This window comes from Abramis brama (genome assembly GCF_963993115.1).
Source record: "Abramis brama genome assembly, chromosome: 10".
Classification (NCBI taxonomy): domain Eukaryota; kingdom Metazoa; phylum Chordata; class Actinopteri; order Cypriniformes; family Leuciscidae; genus Abramis; species Abramis brama.
The window spans coordinates 27505528-27524742 of NC_139972.1; the positions used below are offsets into that span (position 1 = coordinate 27505528).

General features: G+C 39.2%; 2 protein-coding genes across 2 annotated transcripts in view; one reads left to right on the plus strand and one right to left on the minus strand.

Moving 5' to 3' along the window:
* The window catches only part of kirrel3l (kirre like nephrin family adhesion molecule 3, like), a 41160-nt gene extending 27949 nt beyond the window's left edge, over nucleotides 1–13211 (plus strand). The window contains exons 4-15 of the mRNA XM_084127197.1: nucleotides 427–584; nucleotides 2266–2416; nucleotides 2882–2987; nucleotides 3227–3375; nucleotides 3934–4061; nucleotides 5598–5724; nucleotides 6047–6147; nucleotides 8475–8673; nucleotides 10402–10509; nucleotides 10717–10826; nucleotides 11249–11338; nucleotides 11615–13211. Coding sequence (XP_083983323.1) covers nucleotides 427–584; nucleotides 2266–2416; nucleotides 2882–2987; nucleotides 3227–3375; nucleotides 3934–4061; nucleotides 5598–5724; nucleotides 6047–6147; nucleotides 8475–8673; nucleotides 10402–10509; nucleotides 10717–10826; nucleotides 11249–11338; nucleotides 11615–12115 — 1928 coding nt within the window. The 3' untranslated portion in view covers nucleotides 12116–13211. The remainder of the gene's footprint in view (nucleotides 1–426; nucleotides 585–2265; nucleotides 2417–2881; nucleotides 2988–3226; nucleotides 3376–3933; nucleotides 4062–5597; nucleotides 5725–6046; nucleotides 6148–8474; nucleotides 8674–10401; nucleotides 10510–10716; nucleotides 10827–11248; nucleotides 11339–11614) is intronic.
* Nucleotides 13212–17345: 4134 nt separating this feature from the next.
* st14 (ST14 transmembrane serine protease matriptase) overlaps nucleotides 17346–19215 on the minus strand; it is a 36744-nt gene continuing 34874 nt past the window's right edge. The window contains exon 19 of the mRNA XM_084127196.1: nucleotides 17346–18861. Coding sequence (XP_083983322.1) covers nucleotides 18700–18861 — 162 coding nt within the window. The 3' untranslated portion in view covers nucleotides 17346–18699. The remainder of the gene's footprint in view (nucleotides 18862–19215) is intronic.

The window sequence follows — 19215 nt, forward strand, 5'->3', positions numbered from 1 at the left end:
AACCTTTTTCAGGGAGAGCCTATCTCTCTCAATCTCTCTGTCCATTTACCAGCCTGTTCTGTATAGGTCAAACCAGCTAAATTAAATGCTTCTGCACTGCAGTCAGGAAGAGGTTAGGGTATGGATTTATACATGTTTAAAAATACACTACATTTTGAACAATCTTTGATAGAGTTGAATTGAACTGAATAGTCTACTGGTCTTTAGGACACTTAAAAGTGAATTTAACATTGTTATGTTGATTAACCATGTTGGTTGCCAGCAAAATATTAATTTCAAAAACATTCCAGCCCTAGTGTATATGGAATTTCCATATAGGAAATATATCCACATGTGATGGCTTTAAATGGCAGGTGAAAGCAAGTATAATATGCCCTTCATGTTTTTTCTCCCAAATAAATGTTTTTTTTGTTGTTTTTTTTTCAGTACCACCTTCAGATCCTGTAGTAGAAGGAGGGCCAGTTGTTCGACTGAAAGCTCACACCCCTCATAACCTGACATGCCGGGCATCTGGAGCCAAACCTGCCGCAGAAATAACATGGTACCGAGATGGAGAGATAATGCACGATGCCATCTACTCAAAGGTGAGGCTGTGGACACATCAGTCTTTACTGACAGGCATGACAGTCACTATGGCTGATTACAACTTAGGATATCTGTCTTGCCTCTTACCTGTCCTTCACATTAATTCTATCTCACAGTGCACAAGCAAAGTTGCGAAAACTCTCGAATTCAATCTCTGTATGTCTCATCCTCATCACCCCACCGCAAGCTGCCTCCTTTTGTGCCTCTATTTTCTCTCACTCTCGCTGTTGCTCTAATACTCGAGCATAACTGGAGCATGTCAAAGCTCAGACAGGCATAAGCGTTTGATACAGTTTCCGCTGAGAGAGAAAGAGCAAAGGAGGGAGGGAGAGAGAGAGAGAGAGAGAGAGAGAGAGAGAGAGAGAGAAAAAGGAAGAGGGTGGGAGAGGAGGGGAAATCAGCCACAACAATGCCAAAACACAATGGGAAGTGCGGTGGAGCATGAACCGGGTGCAACTGCGAAAGTGTCACATTTGTCATGCTCTCTGACCACGCTAAATGACACTAAATGACACGTTTAAAGGGGGAAAAGTGAGCAGTGAATCGAGGGAAGAGGAGGAAAGCAAGAGAGAAAGAAAGACAGATGAAACTCTGAAAGTAGATGAGGGAAAAATGAACATGGGAGAAGCTTGTTTAAGAGTGAGGTAGAAAACTCAAAGCCATTTTGATTTAAGCTGGAGAAAAAAAAATGAAATGGAAAGCCACATGAAGACACAAAGAACAAAGTGAAGGAATGTGAAAAAGGTAGACAGAGTAGTTGGAGAGAGCAGATGAGCAATAATAAAAGGACAGTGAGTGGAAGGCTGATGACAGGCGGCATCGTGACTCGATCTAGCGTGAAAATGCATTCAGCGTGTCGGAGGTTAAGCGTGTGACCTGCCATCGATTCGCCCCAGGCTCTCCAGGGAGCTGTCTTCCCATAATGCTCCTGCCCCAGTACAGCACTGTGTCTTTCCCCCCTCCAAACGTCCCAAATCTAAAACTCCGCCTCATCCTCCATTAAGGCTGTCTTGTAGTTTCATCGGGCAGCAATTCACCTAGACTGTACACCTCTCCCTACTTAGGTGTATTGATTTAATGTATTGATTCACACAATAAATAGATTCCGAAGATGATGTGCACCAGGAAGAGCTGATAGACAGATCTTTGGGAAAACGAGCTAACAGCAGAATGGTCCCGGCAGCGTTGTAAAATACAAACGCACACCTGCCTCGCTAAACTGATGGCAGCTTTAATTCTCTGCAATGCTCAACCTACAGTGCTGGCACAGACTTGAGCTCAAATGGGATTACTGGCATCATGGGAATTCCTTATTAAATTAGGACTTGCATCAGGAAATATAGGACAATTAGATTAGGATTATCATGTCTGTGTGATTTTAACAGTGATAACAAGATGAGAGAAACAGCTGTGTTTTGTATCTGAAGTACACCGACCATTAGGGCGAAATAACATTTCAGTAGCCATGCTGTCTGTCAAATGCCTCTTCTTATTTCAATTCAAAGGCTGTCGCACGTAATAGAAATTACAGTTAGTTTTGTTAAGAGCTGCCTATGACATTTTTTTCAGAACATTTCATTGATGCATTCTATTTTCAGAGAGCTACAGCAATTTGTTCCACCAGTATTGATACGGTCTCAGTTTTTTAACTGTTTTCACACTGTATTACTGTCTTTTCAGACTTTGATGGAGGATGGAAAGAGAGAAACAGCGGTTAGCTTGCTACCCATGGTGCCTGAGGACAGCGATTCTGGACGTACCTACACCTGCAGGGTCCTAAACCCAGCCGCCCCTGCAGGTCGCCAAACTTCGGTTACCATCAATGTTCAGCGTGAGTATTATTTATATATTCTTTTTTTTAAATAGTCTTGTCTGTGATGCAGAACATGTGGTGCTTTAATTTTGCAGGTTGAGGCCACATGCTTTTTTATTTGTATACTGAATACTTGAAAACAACAATGGCTACTTAGTGTTTTCTAAAGTGAAAAAGTTTAGCATGTAAAAAATGTTTTGTCACATTAAAAATATAATGGAGAGCAATATTTCAGAATAAGATTAGTGATTCTATAAATGTGTGAATTGGTTTGAATATGTTTGCAAGGAACTGTGCAATTGTCTCTAGATTAGCAGGTTTTTTTTATGGTAAAAAAATATGTGTAATTGGACGGGGAAATGGATTTTAAAAAAGGATTGTGACTTAGATTTACACACCTGGAGCTTGGCAGTAAAGTCATTGGGAAGGATTTGTAAAGCCTCTATTGCTGCAGTGAATCTAATCCTGCATGTTTCCTTCCAGATCCTCCGTCTGTGACTCTGTCTGTTCAGCCTCAGACGGTGATGGAGGGAGCAAAAGTGTTGTTCATCTGCTCTGCCTCTGCCAACCCTGAGATCACAGGTTACAGGTAAGCACATTTAATATCACAACAGACTCACTGCATAATACCAGATTATCCACTCCATCAGATTTGGGTTTGAGGGTAAACCCCAAATTGGATATAAATTACAGATCAAATGCTTTGTGCACAGTTGCTTTAATGTTTGGTGTTAATAATAGTTTTCATTGTAAAGGTAGCAACATCACTAAGAAGATTAATGGTGAATCTTATAAATGAATACATTTTCATCATCATGTTTCAAACAGATGGTCCAAAGGTGGGATTCCTATCTCAGAGGCCAATGGCGACAGCCTCGAGGTGACCGTAGATCACTCTTACTTCACAGACCCAGTTTCCTGCGAGGTGTCCAACTCAGTAGGAAGTACTAATGTCAGCACCTTGGTGGATGTACAATGTAAGTACTTTTCTGCCAAAGAAAAAAAAAGAGCTCTATTGGTCAGCCTGCCTGTGTAATGACATTTAAATATCTATTTCTGTCTTTTTTCCCTCAAATTACAGGAAGCAAATGAAAAAAATATATATATATTTTAGAGATGTAGAGTTTATTGTATTAAAAGTACCCACCTTTTTTTTTTTTTTTTTTTTTTGGCCATGTATTTTGGTCTTCATGTGGATGTTTTAAACATGAAGTATCTGTTAAATAATATATATTTTCATTCAGTACAGTCTAACAGCAGTGTTAGGTATGATCAACCTCATTATACATTTTCATATACAAGAGGTAAACAATACACAGTCATATCTTTTCCTTCAAAAATATAGAAACATACGTACCTCCCACAATCTCTTCTTGAAATGACCTTTATTTACTACTTGTATTCTAGCATATTTCCCTTAATAAGACTGAAGATGAGAACAGTGTAATGGGCTTCATTCTTGTTTTGTGCACACAAAAACACACTGTAATAAAATGTTCAAGAACACAATATGAATCCACGTCTTTCATTTGCAGTTGGTCCCAGGTTGCTGACAGAACCAAAACCCCAGACAGTGGACATAGGGATGGATGCTGCTTTCACTTGTTCGTGGACGGGCAACCCTCCCCTCACTCTGGCCTGGACCAAACAAGGATCCAGTGTGGTATGGTGACCTCTTCTCTTCTTCCTTCTAAATATGGCATACCATCTGTTCAACAACTGCCACAGCAATCCTGTTTGAATCATTCTACAAGTTTTAGATTTAATTTGATTTCTATTAGGATATGGAATGATTGGGTCGCCATGATTCAGAACACCTTTTGTTCTGTTTGACAATCCATTGTTTCTCCAGCCTAGTTTGATCCAGTACACATATTCCATCTCCATTTAGCACGTTATTAACTCAAAAAAGGTTAATTAAAAAGTATATTAATGTTCAAGTCATATCTAATTGTTTATGGCACCAGAATCAACACCAGATTTCCCCCACCTCCAAAATCCAAATTTAACCCCTGTCTGTACAGAAAATATCAAATGATTTTCTGCTCAGAGCTGGATGGTTAATGGATGGCATTTCTGTTTACGGTGCATTTACAAGAATATGGCAAATGGATAAAATGATTGCTAGCCTAAAATGAAAGTTTAGCTCCAGAAGGGGTGTGAAATGCATCAGCCTATTCTGCTCTAAGTGTTTCTCTGCTGCTGCTTAATCAGATTTCATAAAGAGCCTGAGAAAGCAAACAAAAAGTGAGAGAGGAAGGAAAGAGAGAGTGGGAGGCTAAGGCTGAAAAGCCAGAAGGTTCTGATGAGGCAATCAGTTAATTTTGCCATGACTACATCCCTCCACCCTGCCCTTCCTGAGTATGGGCCGATCTGATCCACAAGTAGAGCGTTTACTTCATCGCCACAAGATATGGATTAATTGGCTAATTCGATGAGTGCCGGCGAATGAAAAATCAAGGCGAGTGCTAAACGGATTAATCACAGTTTGGCGGCGTCGAGAGGGGAAGGAGGGGAGGGGGAAGAGGGTGCTCTAATGATCAATGGCTTCTAACAAGTGACCACAGTGTGTGCACTAGAGGCGAAGGAGCACAAGTATCTGCTCACACTCCGGAAATTTTTGCACTGCCATTGTCGTAGGTTTAATTAGAGCAGTGGGTTGACTCAGAGGACCCAGGCTGGAGCGCTTTAGACAGTAATTAAGATTGCTGCAGACGAAATTACAGGCGGAGTCAATGCTTTCCCGTTGGTATTGGTGGCATTGGTCTTTCTCTTGTGTGAGCCACAAACTACAAAATGGATGACTGGTGCTAATGGGGCCATCTCTGAGGGCCATGGCTTGATCTGTCTGGAACAAAAAAATCATGCTGTGTGTCTACACAATCTTCCCAATCATCCTGGGGAAATATTGACATGCTGTAATGATTTTCATTCCACAACTTGCTAGAAAGATAAAACTTTAACAGGAAGTGAAAAACATCAATATTACAAACACATATAGACAGGCACTGTCATACAGACATTTGATAGAAAGTGTATAGTTATATTTGGTGTGTGGTAATCTGTTGGTATAAATTATTGACATGTGGTTTGTGGCAAGCTCTTACCTGATGTTTATATCTGTGGTCACTTGATGATAAATGTCTTGGTATAGCAACATATCTGAACACAGGCTATTCTTGTTCATTTTATTTAACAGGTGCTCAGCAATAGTAACACCCTGCAGCTGAAGGCAGTCACCCAAGAGGATTCTGGGACATACACCTGCAAAGCCATCGTGCCACGTATTGGTGTGGCTGAGAGAGATGTAACTCTAACTGTCAATGGTAACCAAATGCTGTCTTTTTTATTTCATTTGTTTGTTTTTTTTCTCTCTTGTACTTTCCAGATTGTATCCATGATATGCTCTGTTCCAAAACCATGAGTTGGATTCTTTTACTAGGGTTTGGAACAAAAGCTGTAATTTTTACTATTAATCAGTGAATTGCTTCCTTAATTTATGAGCTTTATATTTATGTGCATGACTCATGCAGTTAGTCTTGAGTGCACAAGGACCATCAGCTCTGTGTCTTCTTTGCTTTCATTAGCACCCTTAGTAAGTACGATTTCTCTTCATCTCTGTTTCTCTTTCTCACACAAACACTACAGGCCCTCCCATCATCACGGCTGAGGCCACGCAGCAGGCCGTCAAGCATTCCAAGGGCAAACTGGAGTGTCTGGTGGGCAGCAGCCCTCCTCCTGACAAGATCGTAAGTATACTTTCTCCTATTTCTGTATGTGTGTGTTTGCTAGCTATCTGATGCTTAGTCTAGCCTTATTCCTGACAAGCTTGTTTGTGAGCCTCTCCCTTGAGCAGGTGCTTTCTGTGTGTGCACATCACACACTCAAGCTCCCTTCCCCGCTCCTTCCACCAATATCTTCCCTTTCCTTACTTCTGTTTCTCTTTCCCTGTCTTTCCATATCTGACACCCACACAAATATACACTTGCGCAGCTACACAGCCCCGTTCCCCTATTAGAGTGCGCTCGATGAGAGGGCTGATCCTGTATCTCACCTCTTCCACCCTCAAGCGTGCAGAGGCGAACTGCACTAATGCCAGGGTCTGCAGAGAAGACCTCCAGCCCTCTAGGCTCCTCTTCAACGACGAGCAATTAGTGCATAGCACTGCTGACCTCCCATGACCTCATAGTACGTGGGAAGGCATTTCAGTGGATAATTAGGGTCTAAGTTGGAGAGGCAGCGAGAAGAAGGGGGAAGCATAGAGATACACAGAGACAGATGGAAGCAAGGGTAACTAAAAGCAATGATGCAAAGAAGGAATCAGAGAGGAAGAAAAAAATCTAATCCTAGAAACAGTGACAGGTGGGGATTCAGGGTGTTATTGCCTGTTATTCCTTCACCTCAGGCCAGTCAAGGGAGAACTTCTCTGAGATGCTATTTCACCTCTTTGCCAGAAAGGTGAAGTGAAGAAACAATGACTTGTTCTCTCTCTCTGAGTAGCTTTGAGATTTCAGACTGACCTTCTGCTAGACAGGAGCTACTTGTCTTCCCTGCACGCTTTTTCACAAAGCTCTTTTTCGCAAACCGAGGCACAACACTGTTGGTAAACCAACTCGACATGACAGCGAGCACAAGAAAAATTCTAATCTCTGACACTGAGTTTAAGACACTGAATGTCTAGTACTGGGTTGACAATTGTTTATATCCATGTCCTTAATTGTTTTATGCTCAAAATGCCACTTTTGTTGCTGTGCTGGTTGGACTAGGGTTGAATTTATAATGATGTTTTAAGTCAACCTGGAATCAAAAGGGACCCCATTCACTTAATACTAGGAATGTTTTAGACCCGATTAGGTCTTTTCAGATCAGGTGCCCCGATCCGATCCGAATATTGAATATCTGCCGATTTAGAGTTTCGATCTGATACTTGTATTTTCTTAGTGCTTGGAGAAAATTTCAAGTACATTATAGGTATTCAAATCAATCCAATGTATAGAGGGATGTGCAGAGAGTTTCTCAGGGCTCAAATGTAAATTGTAAAAAACTAAATTATCAAAATCAACTGAGTGATTCCAATATTACTACTACTACAGTAATTATATGTATAGGCCTATACACACACACAGACCTATAATTCTAATAACAAGATGCTCTCTCTCTCTCTCTCTCTCTCCAGTTGGAAAACCCACTTGAAAATGCATATCGCCACCTACTGCACAACACCGCATTGACATCCGTTTTAATATAAAGAATCGGGCTTAGGATAGCCGATACCGATCAGTTAAAAAAATTCTTAATCAGCCCTGATCCCGATCCTTGAGATCAGCACGGGACATCCCTACTTAATACATGTTCCTGGTCATATTGTAAATGATTCAATAGTGCGTGTTATAAATAAAAATTACGAAATTTCTGCTTTTCATGATCAAATCAATAAAATCAGTTGTAACTGTTGTAATCGGTTGTAAACATTTCATGCTTGCTTAAAGGGTTAGTTCACCCAAAAATCACTCCATAGGCCTCTATGGGATCTAAACTTGCCGGCCCAGAAAGTTAGAAAAGACCATGTTTAAAATAGTCCAAGTGACTACATTGGCTCAACCATAAGTTTATCAAGCGACAAGAATACTTTTTGCGTGCAAAAAAACCCTAAAATAACAATTTTATTCAGCTATTCATTTTCTTCTGTGTGGGCCTCTGACGTGAGTTCACGTAATGTAACAGCGCAGTGCTTCTGTGTGCTACTTTTTGCGCACAAAAAGTATTCTCGTCGCTTGATAAACTTATGGTTGAGCCACTGTAGTCACTTGGACTATTTTAAACATTGTCTTTGCTCACTTTCTGGGCCGGCAAGTTTCAATCCCATTGAAGCCTATGGAGGAGTGATCCAGCTCTCAGATTTAATCAAAAATATCTTAATTTGTGTTCCGAAGATGAACGAAAGTCTTACAGGGTTGGAACAACATGAGAGTGTGTAATTACTGATATAATTTTCATTTTTGGGTGAACTAACCCTTTAAAGTGTGAGAAAAAGATTGTCTCTGTGCCTTACACCTTGTTGTCTCTTCCTCCTCAGGTGTGGACATTTGGTGACATGATCTTGTCATCTGGCTCTTCTGGTCGTTTCTCCGTGCAGACAGTAAACAGTGACCAAGGGGTCCTCTCCTCGCTAATCCTCTCAGAGACCCTGGCCCAAGATTTCCAGCTTCGATACAACTGCACTGCTTGGAACCGCTTCGGTACAGGGACAGCACTGGTCACTCTTGAAGAGCAAGGTATGGGTCCTCATGCCAAATTATCCTGTGTAAAACATCCTTTCATCAAGCAATATAGTACCAGTCAAAAGTTTGGACACACCTAATTCCTTACTATTACTTTGTTCCACCTTTTAGAATGGTAGTGGTCACTAAATTATGAAATGACATGAAATTAAGTATAGAAATGATGTAATGATAAAAAAAAAATGAATTATTTATGTTAAATAAATCAAAACTATTTGATATTTTAGCTTTTTTGAAGTGTACAGCCCATGCTTTTACATCTCTGAGCTGAGGTGCTTTTAAAAAACATTGACTTGAAATTAGTATTGTTTTTTTGTTAAGAAAGTTTTACATAGGCACACTTTATATTTGTCTAAAAAGTAATTTTATGCATTTAAGCTTTTTCGTTTATGCATTTTAGCTTCAAAAAGTTCTGAAGACTGTGAGAATCATAAATTCAGTCAAGTGTGTCCATACTTTTGACTGGTAGTGCAGATCAGCGAGGAAATGTTTGGGGGAATTTTGTGAGAAGTGTTGGGTTGAGAGAGTCAAAATGGAGGGGTGAGAAGCAAACAACTGAAAGTAAAGTGAGAAAAGTGGCATTGGGTTTTAGATTTGGGTATGGGCCAAGCTCTGTTTGGCACCATTGCTTTAATAATTGAAGGACGGTTGATTTTAAAACACTGACAGTAAATTGTAGGGTTTGTCCACCTTAAGAGTTTGTGCCTTTTATTTAAGATTAGTCATGACAAGCTGTAATCTAGTTTGAGTCAGCTCTATGCAGGGAATGCATCTCAAAACACCCTGCAACCCTGTGCTAATCTTAATTATACACCACCAAATCAATATCATTTAATCAGGAGATGGTCGACTTAATGAATACATTCGTTCCATAACAAAGATATAGATTTTGAGCCTGAATGAATTAATTCAAGACCTAATGTACGACATGGGTATGTGACGCTTCACTGGCTGTTACATTTTGTATGCACAGTGCACCATCTTAAATTTGCTTAAATAAGACTAAGAGCGTGGTAGACGGCTTGAGCCTTTGTACTGGGAGACACCAAAAATAAGGTCTTCGCCAGCAATTTGCATCAAGGCAGCAGAGCCAAGTCTCTGGAGAGGCAGACAGTGCTATCTCCTGGAATCTCTAATTAGATTACTGTCGGCTGCCTCGCTGCATGTCAGGTCTGGTTACCCCTCTTCCACCAGAGATTAGAGACAATAGCTGGGTCCTGTGATGCCACTGTGGATCACACTAGATGAATTTCTATATGTTGCGCTTGAGTTTGGACGTGGCTTGGAAAAAGAGTTCCTGGTAGAACGCATTTGTCAAGCAGACAGCCTTTCTTGAATCACCTGGAGAACTGGCATACCTTTTGATAATATGAAATTTAAATCATCTCACAAATAACTGTCAAGAACATGTCTGAATCATACTTTAGCCCCAAAGTTTAAAGCAAAACAAGAAAAGAAAAGAAAATGAACCCTATTTAGGATCTATAAAATATATGATGACATTTTTTCAACCTCTAAATATGATTATGGCAGGACAAAAAGTGTAGAAGGACAAACTAAGCTATGTGACCAATGTAATCGAAATATAAAATCATTAAACCCACTTGTTTTGTAACTGACCTTGCAAAGCTGTGAAATGCATGTGCAGCCTGAATTTGGGTTGTCTTCAATCTCTGCAATTTGAGAGATAGTGGCTTAATAGAATACCTGTTTCCCTTATAGAGGCCCTCCCCTTGCTAATCATCATTGGAGCATCGGTGGGCGGAGGCTGCGTCTTCATCGTTTGTGTCATTACCCTGGTTTCCATCTGCTGCCGCCACACTGCTAAAGGTGAGGTCAAAGGTCAGATGTTATCTGAGAGCTCTTATTCCCTCCTCAAAAAACATGATACAGTAGAAATCAAACAAACTAACTAGACAGAGGTTAATTATGGGGCCACCTCTTTGCCTGGAGCAGTGTTGACCTTTTCACCTCTCTGGAAATCTTCCCACCGTTCACCTCATTAATCTCTATACACTGCGCTATTTCCTCACCCAGGCAAAAAGGGCACACGTCTGTCTAAGAGCGACATCCGCGTACAAATCGTACACAGTGACCACAACGCAGCAAGAGGAAATGACGATGAGGAGGATGTGAAGGAGCCTATGGTAAGCCCCTCTCAAAACAATGCAGAAATGCTCAGAATATTCTTATAGATAGGAATAGCTTTTACATCATGTTCCTTTTAAGTGCCATACTGCAGGAAAAATTCTATTTTAGCCCATTTTAATTCTATAATATAGTTGCATATTTCCACGGGAAATTGGATATGCAATAATAAAACAAAATGTTAGGCTATATTTGTCTTGAAAACAATATGTCGAGAAAAATGAGAGGCCTTATAGTGACATCAGCCAAAATGTAAAGTCATGTATTATATTTTACTATTTATTATATTTTAAAAATGTCTACTGATAATTTGTTTACAATAAGACCAGGAGCTAGGGACACTATTAATTATGAGTGTATGACATTTAACATACCATAGACACTGAACAGTCTCTAACCCAAATTTCTGTTCTTTTCTCAGGCTCCCAACAGCAGTGAGTCTCCAGGAACCTCTCGCACAGAGCACAGCGACCTACTGGAGGAGGAGGAGGATGAGAGATCAGATATCAAGGTATTACATTTCACAAAGCATGAATCTGATGGTTAATCTGATAAAAGCAAAAGGTTGTTTCAAAGGATTGAGGAAACTATTGTACTTAATAACACTAACTTGCTGAAAACATATTTGTATTACACTACAAGTTTGGATAATGTTCAAGAAAGCCAACAGTTATTGGCCAATTACAAACTTCTAGCTAGCACCTAACTGAAATAAATTGCATGTGTCTAATTCAGTACAATATTTTAAATCTTTCTGACAAGTGTTTTTTTTTTTCTTTCTTCCTAGGACCCCACCAATGGCTACTACAATGTGCGGGCTCACGAGGACCGCAACATCACGAGAACTGGCTTCTCCGAATATGTCCCTAATGCTCGCCCAGTCTACACTCCCTCTCAGCTTCCCTCGCCGAGCCCCTTATACGGCCAACAGTCCACTCAGCCTCGGATTTATGACTTCTCCCAGCGTTACGCCACAACCCCTGCCACACGCACCACCTATGAGCAACAGCAGTCACAACAACCACAGCAACAACAACAGCAAACTCCCACCATCTACCCCCAGGAGCCAGTCTATGCAGGCTCTGCCTACCTGCCCGCCACCTACGGTCGCGCCTTTACAAGCTACGTCAAACCCGCCTCCTTCGAAAAGGTTGATGGATACGAGCATTCAGATCAAGCCAGCAAAGTATCTAGCTCCTCCCGTTTCTCATACGCATCCTCGCAGGTATCGTCACAGCAGTCAGACTATGGGCGGCCCTCGCAGCAACGCATGCAGACTCATGTGTGAAGGCTCCCTAAAAGCCCTGCTGAGGGTCTGGCATGATCAGTGTCACAAGGACATTCTTCTGAATTGGCTTCAGGAGGGATTAAGCAAACTTTAAACTGAGATACTAGAGGCGGAAAAGCTTTATTGCTGTCTTGAAGTGAATGTTGGATCGATGAGAAACTTCTTTCGAAAGAACTACGACGTGCCACTTAAGCTTAGAAGTCACCTTCAAGCTACTGATGTTCTTCGCCCAAATGCTGAACTTTAGGGGAAATGAACACTGTCCGTCAATTCGTTGCACTGCATTTCTGCAAAATTTCTCCAGCACTAACTCTTCTAGATCTTGGAGAGAGAGCAGTGCTGTGGAGAAGTGCCCTCATGAACTAACCTTTGTAAATGGGGACAAGCCCATGACACTATGCTGAAACAATCAAAATTACATGAAATAAAAAGTAAAAAAAAAAAAAAAGTAAAAAAAAAAAAAATGTGTTCGTTGGCATGCTGATGGAATTGTAAGCACATTTGTGTATCAATGACAACATGTCTTGCCTACACAAAGTGGCTCAAAGTTCAATCCACAAAGCAGGGGAGCAGAAGAAGGATATTTCTTCAGAAGCTCTATCTGCAATCTGCACTGCTGTTGGGCTCTCAAGAGAGTGTTTATGTAAAGTCTCAATGGACCAGTGCAGGAAACTGGAATCTGGAATGCTTTGGTTAAAAAATAAAAATAAAAATAAAAAAATTGACAAAATCCATAAAATGTATTTCTGTCTGTTTGATGGAACCAGGATTGGCCAATCCCCAAAGAAGCTAATTTAGAGGTGCAGTGTTTTTAAATTATGCTCTCAAGAATTTGTTGCAGATTTCAGAGTAGAGCCCATTTCGGGACCATGATTTCTTAAGCCAAGCCATGTACGGCAAACCTAAATTACCACACGGTCTTGCAGCGTGCAGTAATACTCTTGTAATGTTCCTTATGTGACCACTGTATGTTATTAAATACAGAGTGTGCCAAGGTGACTGTTATGTCATGCTGACATTGCTGACACCGTCAGGTAGCACCAACATGTTTACATAGAAGAAGAAAAAAAAAAAAAAAAAAAAACAGAAAAAGAAATTGCAAGTAAAATGCAGTACTGTCCATATCCACTTAGAGCCACTTCAATGACTGTACAAATTGTTGGGAAATTCACTCCTGTCTGTTGCATGCAGATGATGTGTGTACGTGAACGTATTCAGCATTTCTTCTCATCTGTTTGTTCCTTGTGTGAGAAACCGCTTACTGCACCCTTCATCAATTCGATCATGGAGACTTGCATTTGGAGGTTTCCATACTGCCATTTTCCTTTAAGCCTGAATGGTTGGCTCCATTTGGAAAGATAAAAAAAAGTCAAATTGAACTGTAAGATACGTGAAACAAAACATTGCTTGTCTTTATTTTTATATTTTATATAAGCCTTAATGTACAGCGTGTAAGCTGCTCTATTGTAAAGTACCTTTATATTCTAAAATGCATATATCTATATCTTTGAGTTGACTTTATTTGGTTCACAACGTTTTTTTTACCCCATGTTACTTATCAGTTTTGGAGAGGTGAAAAGTGTTACACAACTAATTGACTTTTTCCTTCCGTTTCTTTTTTAATAATGTTCAATGATTTTATTTGCTAAAAAATGAGCTATTGTTGCTTGTAACTTTGTACACATATTTATATTTAAATAAAACCATTTCAAATAATATCTGCTCTGACTGGAGTGAGTTTGGCACACATCGCTGGGTCTCGTCAAATGTCATGAGGGAATGAGGACAAACAATACCGGGGCTGCCGAGTTGATGAATACATAAATTAGCAGTGATGCCTATGTTGATTCTCTTATTCCCGCGGCGACAGCAGGGTTTTTAATAAAGACGGATGAGATTCCCAAGCCTCCCGCTGTCTGCGTATCAAACATAGCAGGCACAGGCCGTCTCCCCCAACGCAACGAAATATTGCGCTGACGGAGCGGGTGTTGTGTGACAACATTATCTTGTCATGTCACCCAGTCTCTCAGATTTCATCATGTCATGCTGAGCTTCACCGCAGGGAGTGTTGAAGACATAAACACGTACTCAGCATTAAACAAATGGCTAAACAAAACAAAAACGGATGGCTACTCTGGTAAATTCAGGGTCATGTTTCCATCAGCTGTCATCATCCCTTGCAAACTATCACTGCCAAAAATACACAATTAACAATTAACAGAGTGCACAAGAGTGCGTAGATACACAATGGAGAACATTAAGTGACATGGCATATTACGCACGTCACTATGCTTAGTGGCACATCCGGTTTTCATTGGCATGTGCCACTAAAACTTGTAAAGTGCCGATGGATTGCATCATGTGCCACTGACAATGATGGGGAATGTGTCGCTGTATGTTGTGGTACCTCTAGTAGTGACAGACAGATTAGTTGAGCAGCTGTACCTGTGTAGTTGTGACATAAATTCCTAAATAGGCTACATAGCCTAATTTAGTGATAAAAAAAATATATATATATATATTTACAAATCGGTAATTTTTTCCCCCCAAACATGTGGTCAGTTTGTGGCACATCTGTATTTGAGTGGCATGTGCCACTGAATGTTACAGTGTGCTTACTGAATGTTGTTGATCACGAAAATTGTCCATTCTAGGAAACCACATGACATAAATTTAACTGCATTAACAGTCGCATCAGTTAGTTGAACTTTTATCAGTTACTAAACCTTTACTTTTGCACGATGCTGCATGCACACATGCGACAGGTGTCAGTATAAGTAAGTGTAACACTGACTAGTGCAAGATAAATTTAAACTTACAACAGTTGTGGGTGGTGTGTTATTTATCCACGTATGATGTGACGTTATTTGTTAGTGAGTTAGATGGTAGCACCAAAAAATTTAATAAAAATGAAATCAGCAATTTGTCAGTACAGCGCCTAGGGTCACATAATTCGGTGGGTCACAGAATTCGACACAACAGCGACCAATTTGTCTGCATGTTTTTTCAAGTCACCGTGGTTGCAAAGGAAAGCCCAATCACTCAAATTGCCAGGTTTTTAATGGGCTAGTACTTGATATCCAAAAAAGTTATGCTGACTGTGAAATAATCATTTTATAGGCATATCATTGTATTGGTCAGATAGAATAGTCATAAAACAATATGTTTAAACATTGTATTTGAAAAATAAATTAGGGTAGAGTGGGGGAAAACGCCTCCCTTAAGGAAAATGTGACATTACAGTGAAACAAAACATAAATGTGACTAGAATTGCCATCCCGGTTTTGAGTGACTATGGCAGGAGTTATTCACCAAATATTAAAATTGCTCAGCCTTCATAATTAATTAGCATTTTGACTGAAAATATTTTTGTACAAAGGGGGCGTTTTGCCCCAACGGTGGGGTAAAACGCCCCCCAAGGTGGGGTAAAATGCCCCCTTTCTTACAAACCAGTTTGCTTCATAGATCAACAGCAAAATTAACAGACAATAGTTTTTAATCTCTAAAAGTAAAAGGCAAGTAATGTATAAACATGTATATATATTAATATTTATTTCAGCAATGTCCAAAATAGCCAAATTTAGCTACCTTCCATCAGTGAGCTAACTTTGCTAGCAAGCTAGCTAGTTAATGTTCACTTGAGGTAATTTTTTTATGTTTTGTTCAAATATTTTGATTTTACCACCTAGTTATACTGCATTAAGTGTAAAACAAAGGATTTGATAGACAGAAATATTTTATTATAGTAATTATGATAGAGAGAAACTATGCTCCCAGGGGGGGCGTTTTACCCCACAAGCTATGACTTTTTAAAAAAAAATTTAATATAATATTAAATATAATTATATTCCTTATAAATAACATATGATCTCAAACTACAGACTTCACTATTCATCTATCATACATCACTGTGATATCATGCAGAACAATATTCTCTTAAACACTTGTTTACTAATATCTGAAAATTATAGCATTTACCATGTAATCCTCTTCTCTTCAAATATGTCGCTGGTGTCAGCTTCTCCATAGAGATTTGTATATCCCCGTTATCAACGTAGTGCATAGCAACAGTAAAAATGTATATTGACTACTTTTAGTGGTTATTTTGGGAAAAACAGGTGGGGGGCGTTTTCCCCCACTCTACCCTACGACTCTTCAAAATTGTTTTCATTTTTCCACACAATTTAAACTCCCTAGGTAGCCTATAGCCAAATTATATTTTTCACTGACTGCCATGAATAAGGAGTTCATTTGCCTAAAGTAGTCCCCTAGTCTCCTCCTGACACACATGGGAAAAGAAATCAATCTTGTTCTGAGGTAACGTTATGACCGGAGCGCCAAACCTGCTATCCTATGGAGGTGTATCGGTAAATTATTAACTTGTTAGTACAAATTTACATATTTCGTGGTTTCTCCATTAAAAACAATGAAATTGATCAAAAACACCAAATAACTTCGCTAAAAAAAAAATCTACTCACCGAACACGCAACTCTGCTGGATGCCCACCTCAACGTTCACGTTATTTGCATACATTTTAATATTTATGACGCAAGATGATCTCACCATTAAAACGACGTGAACTATTGTCAGGCTGTACATAAACAGTAAGCTAACGGAAATACAGTTTGGAAAAATTGGTTAAACTAATGGTTAGCTGAATTTCATTCAGTCATTTTATTAACCAAATTTCTTTGTTTCAATCAAGTGATAGTGACCTTTGGCTGCCTAGATACCATATTACTGTGCAATATGCTAAGTGCAAGAGTTGTTATGACATCAATTGGAGTTAATATAAAAGGTTGAGCACCAATCTAAAGCTCATACAAGGTCAAATCTGGCATTTAATTAGCTTAAGTTCAATACTCTGCCAACCATTTAAAACAACTGTTGCAGTGCAACGCTTAATTAAACCTAGAGCTTTTTAATTGGTGCAAGGTCAAAACTAAGTACATTCACAACTGTAACAAAGTCACGCTTTGGGTTCTCGATCGTATCAAATGAAAAGAGCATATATGTTTCCTTTTCCATTAGGAGACCACTGATTTATGGGCAAATAATTGTTGAAGGCAATGTTGATATGATGTTGATTATGCCAAGGCCAGCTAATTTAATATTGATGAAACAGTTTTTGGTTGTTTTTACTACATTTGCAATTTTCAGGGGGAAATTAAATTACATGGAAATTAAGCAAAAATGTTGTATTCTGAAGAAAAAAAAAATATGACAATGTAAAACCACCATGTATTTTATTGTCAAGAGAACATTGTAAACTCTTGGGAAATTTGAACACATTAAAACATTTGCATAATGTTTAAATAGAAAACACATTGAAACTAAACAGAAAAAGTAATCTGCTAAATTTGCATTTAAAAAGCATGTTAAATATTTACAAATGTTAGTCAACCAGACACTTAAAGCCATATACAATCATTGTAGTTAAACAATTTAAAAAGCTGTTTGAAATTTTCACAATTTAAAAACGAAAGCCCTTAACAGGTCAAATTGTACATCATGATGCTATATGAAACCCGAGTAGTACATAAATATATAATCCATTTCTTGACATCCCTCAAAATACAGCTTATGTCTCTTGTACCTCCTGGGAAATTAAATCACTACACTACAAAGCCTGAAATTCTTAGGCCTACTTAAGCAAGTGGACTTTCCACGGGAAAGAAACTTGCCAAGTCTTTGAGTATCCGGCGTTATAGATTCCTCAATATGTTCAGGACTCTTTGAAGCAGAGACCATCCTGCTAGGTTGTTTCAGCCAACTGCTTTGACATTGATTGGCCGGAACTTAAACATGCAGCAGAAGTTAGTGACCTATGTTGGCCTTGGTTGTATTGGCAAATGGATGACGGAAATATCCTATTTTTACCTAATCCTCCATTTTATAGCTTTGCCACTGAGGTTCCGAGATCACACAGAAGTGAGGAAAGAAGGTCAGCCTGAGTGGGATGCTTACAGAAATTTCTAGATTGCAAAGAAGCTTTTGACCTTCACTAAAAGAAAAAGAAGAAGAGAAAAAAATTGTAGGGACTGATTCTCGCTCCAAAGTCTGAAACAAAAGAGTCATTGTTTCCGAGAAGAGGTAAAGTCCAGTCTTTGGAATAAAGGCACGTTTTGAGCATAAGAAAAAAGTTAAAAGATTTGTATAAAACAGAAAGATAACAACATGACTTCCACCAGGTCAGAAGTTGCTGGCAATCTCATTATAGGACTGTTTGATCTCTAAGTGCCATTTATGAAGTTACTGTTCAAGAAATCAGATTTAAACAAATGAAAGTTGGTAGACTAAATGAGTGTAACAGTGCATCACAGTGATACAACTATAATGTTCACAACTATAATGAGGAGATGTATATATATTTTAGACAACATTTGGTTGTCTAAAGATGAACTCAACTTTAGATTGATACAGCTATGAAAAACCTCACTGATAAGACAACCGAATGGCCACTGAATGAAAACGCTATTACGAAAACAACCAGGTGGTCTCACATACTGTACTAAATATTCACGGAGCTGAACATTTCTGTTCTTCTGCTTTGGTTGTCGTATGATTGCAGGTCCAGGCTCCACTATACGGATGTGATTTGACGGATCCAGTCCCGTAGTTTGGTGACACGCGTGTAGACGCCAGGCTTGTTCCGCCGAGCACAGCCTTCTCCCCAGCTCACTATGCCTGCCTGGAACCATATGCCAACATCGGATTGACACACAAGAGGACCGCCCGAGTCTCCCTACGGAAGCCAAAAGAAAGACACTTTAAAATATCATTCCACGTTTTCCAAAACTGTTTGAAAAAGACCAAAATGCATGGAGGACTTATAACACAACATATTTGATCACCATATTCAAGAGTTGCCTGTTGATCTATTCAAGAGAATGTTCCTTAATGAATGTTTATATTATTTTAATGTATTGCATATTTATTGTGGTTATTTATTTTAGTATTACTGGAGACTTTTTTATTGTGCATATCAATGCTTTGGCAATATTGTATATAAAACAATCATGCAAATAAATTGCTTGAAATTAAAAGTGGAGATGAAGTGATGATTATGTATGTGAGGAAATAGAAAGAAAAAAGCAGG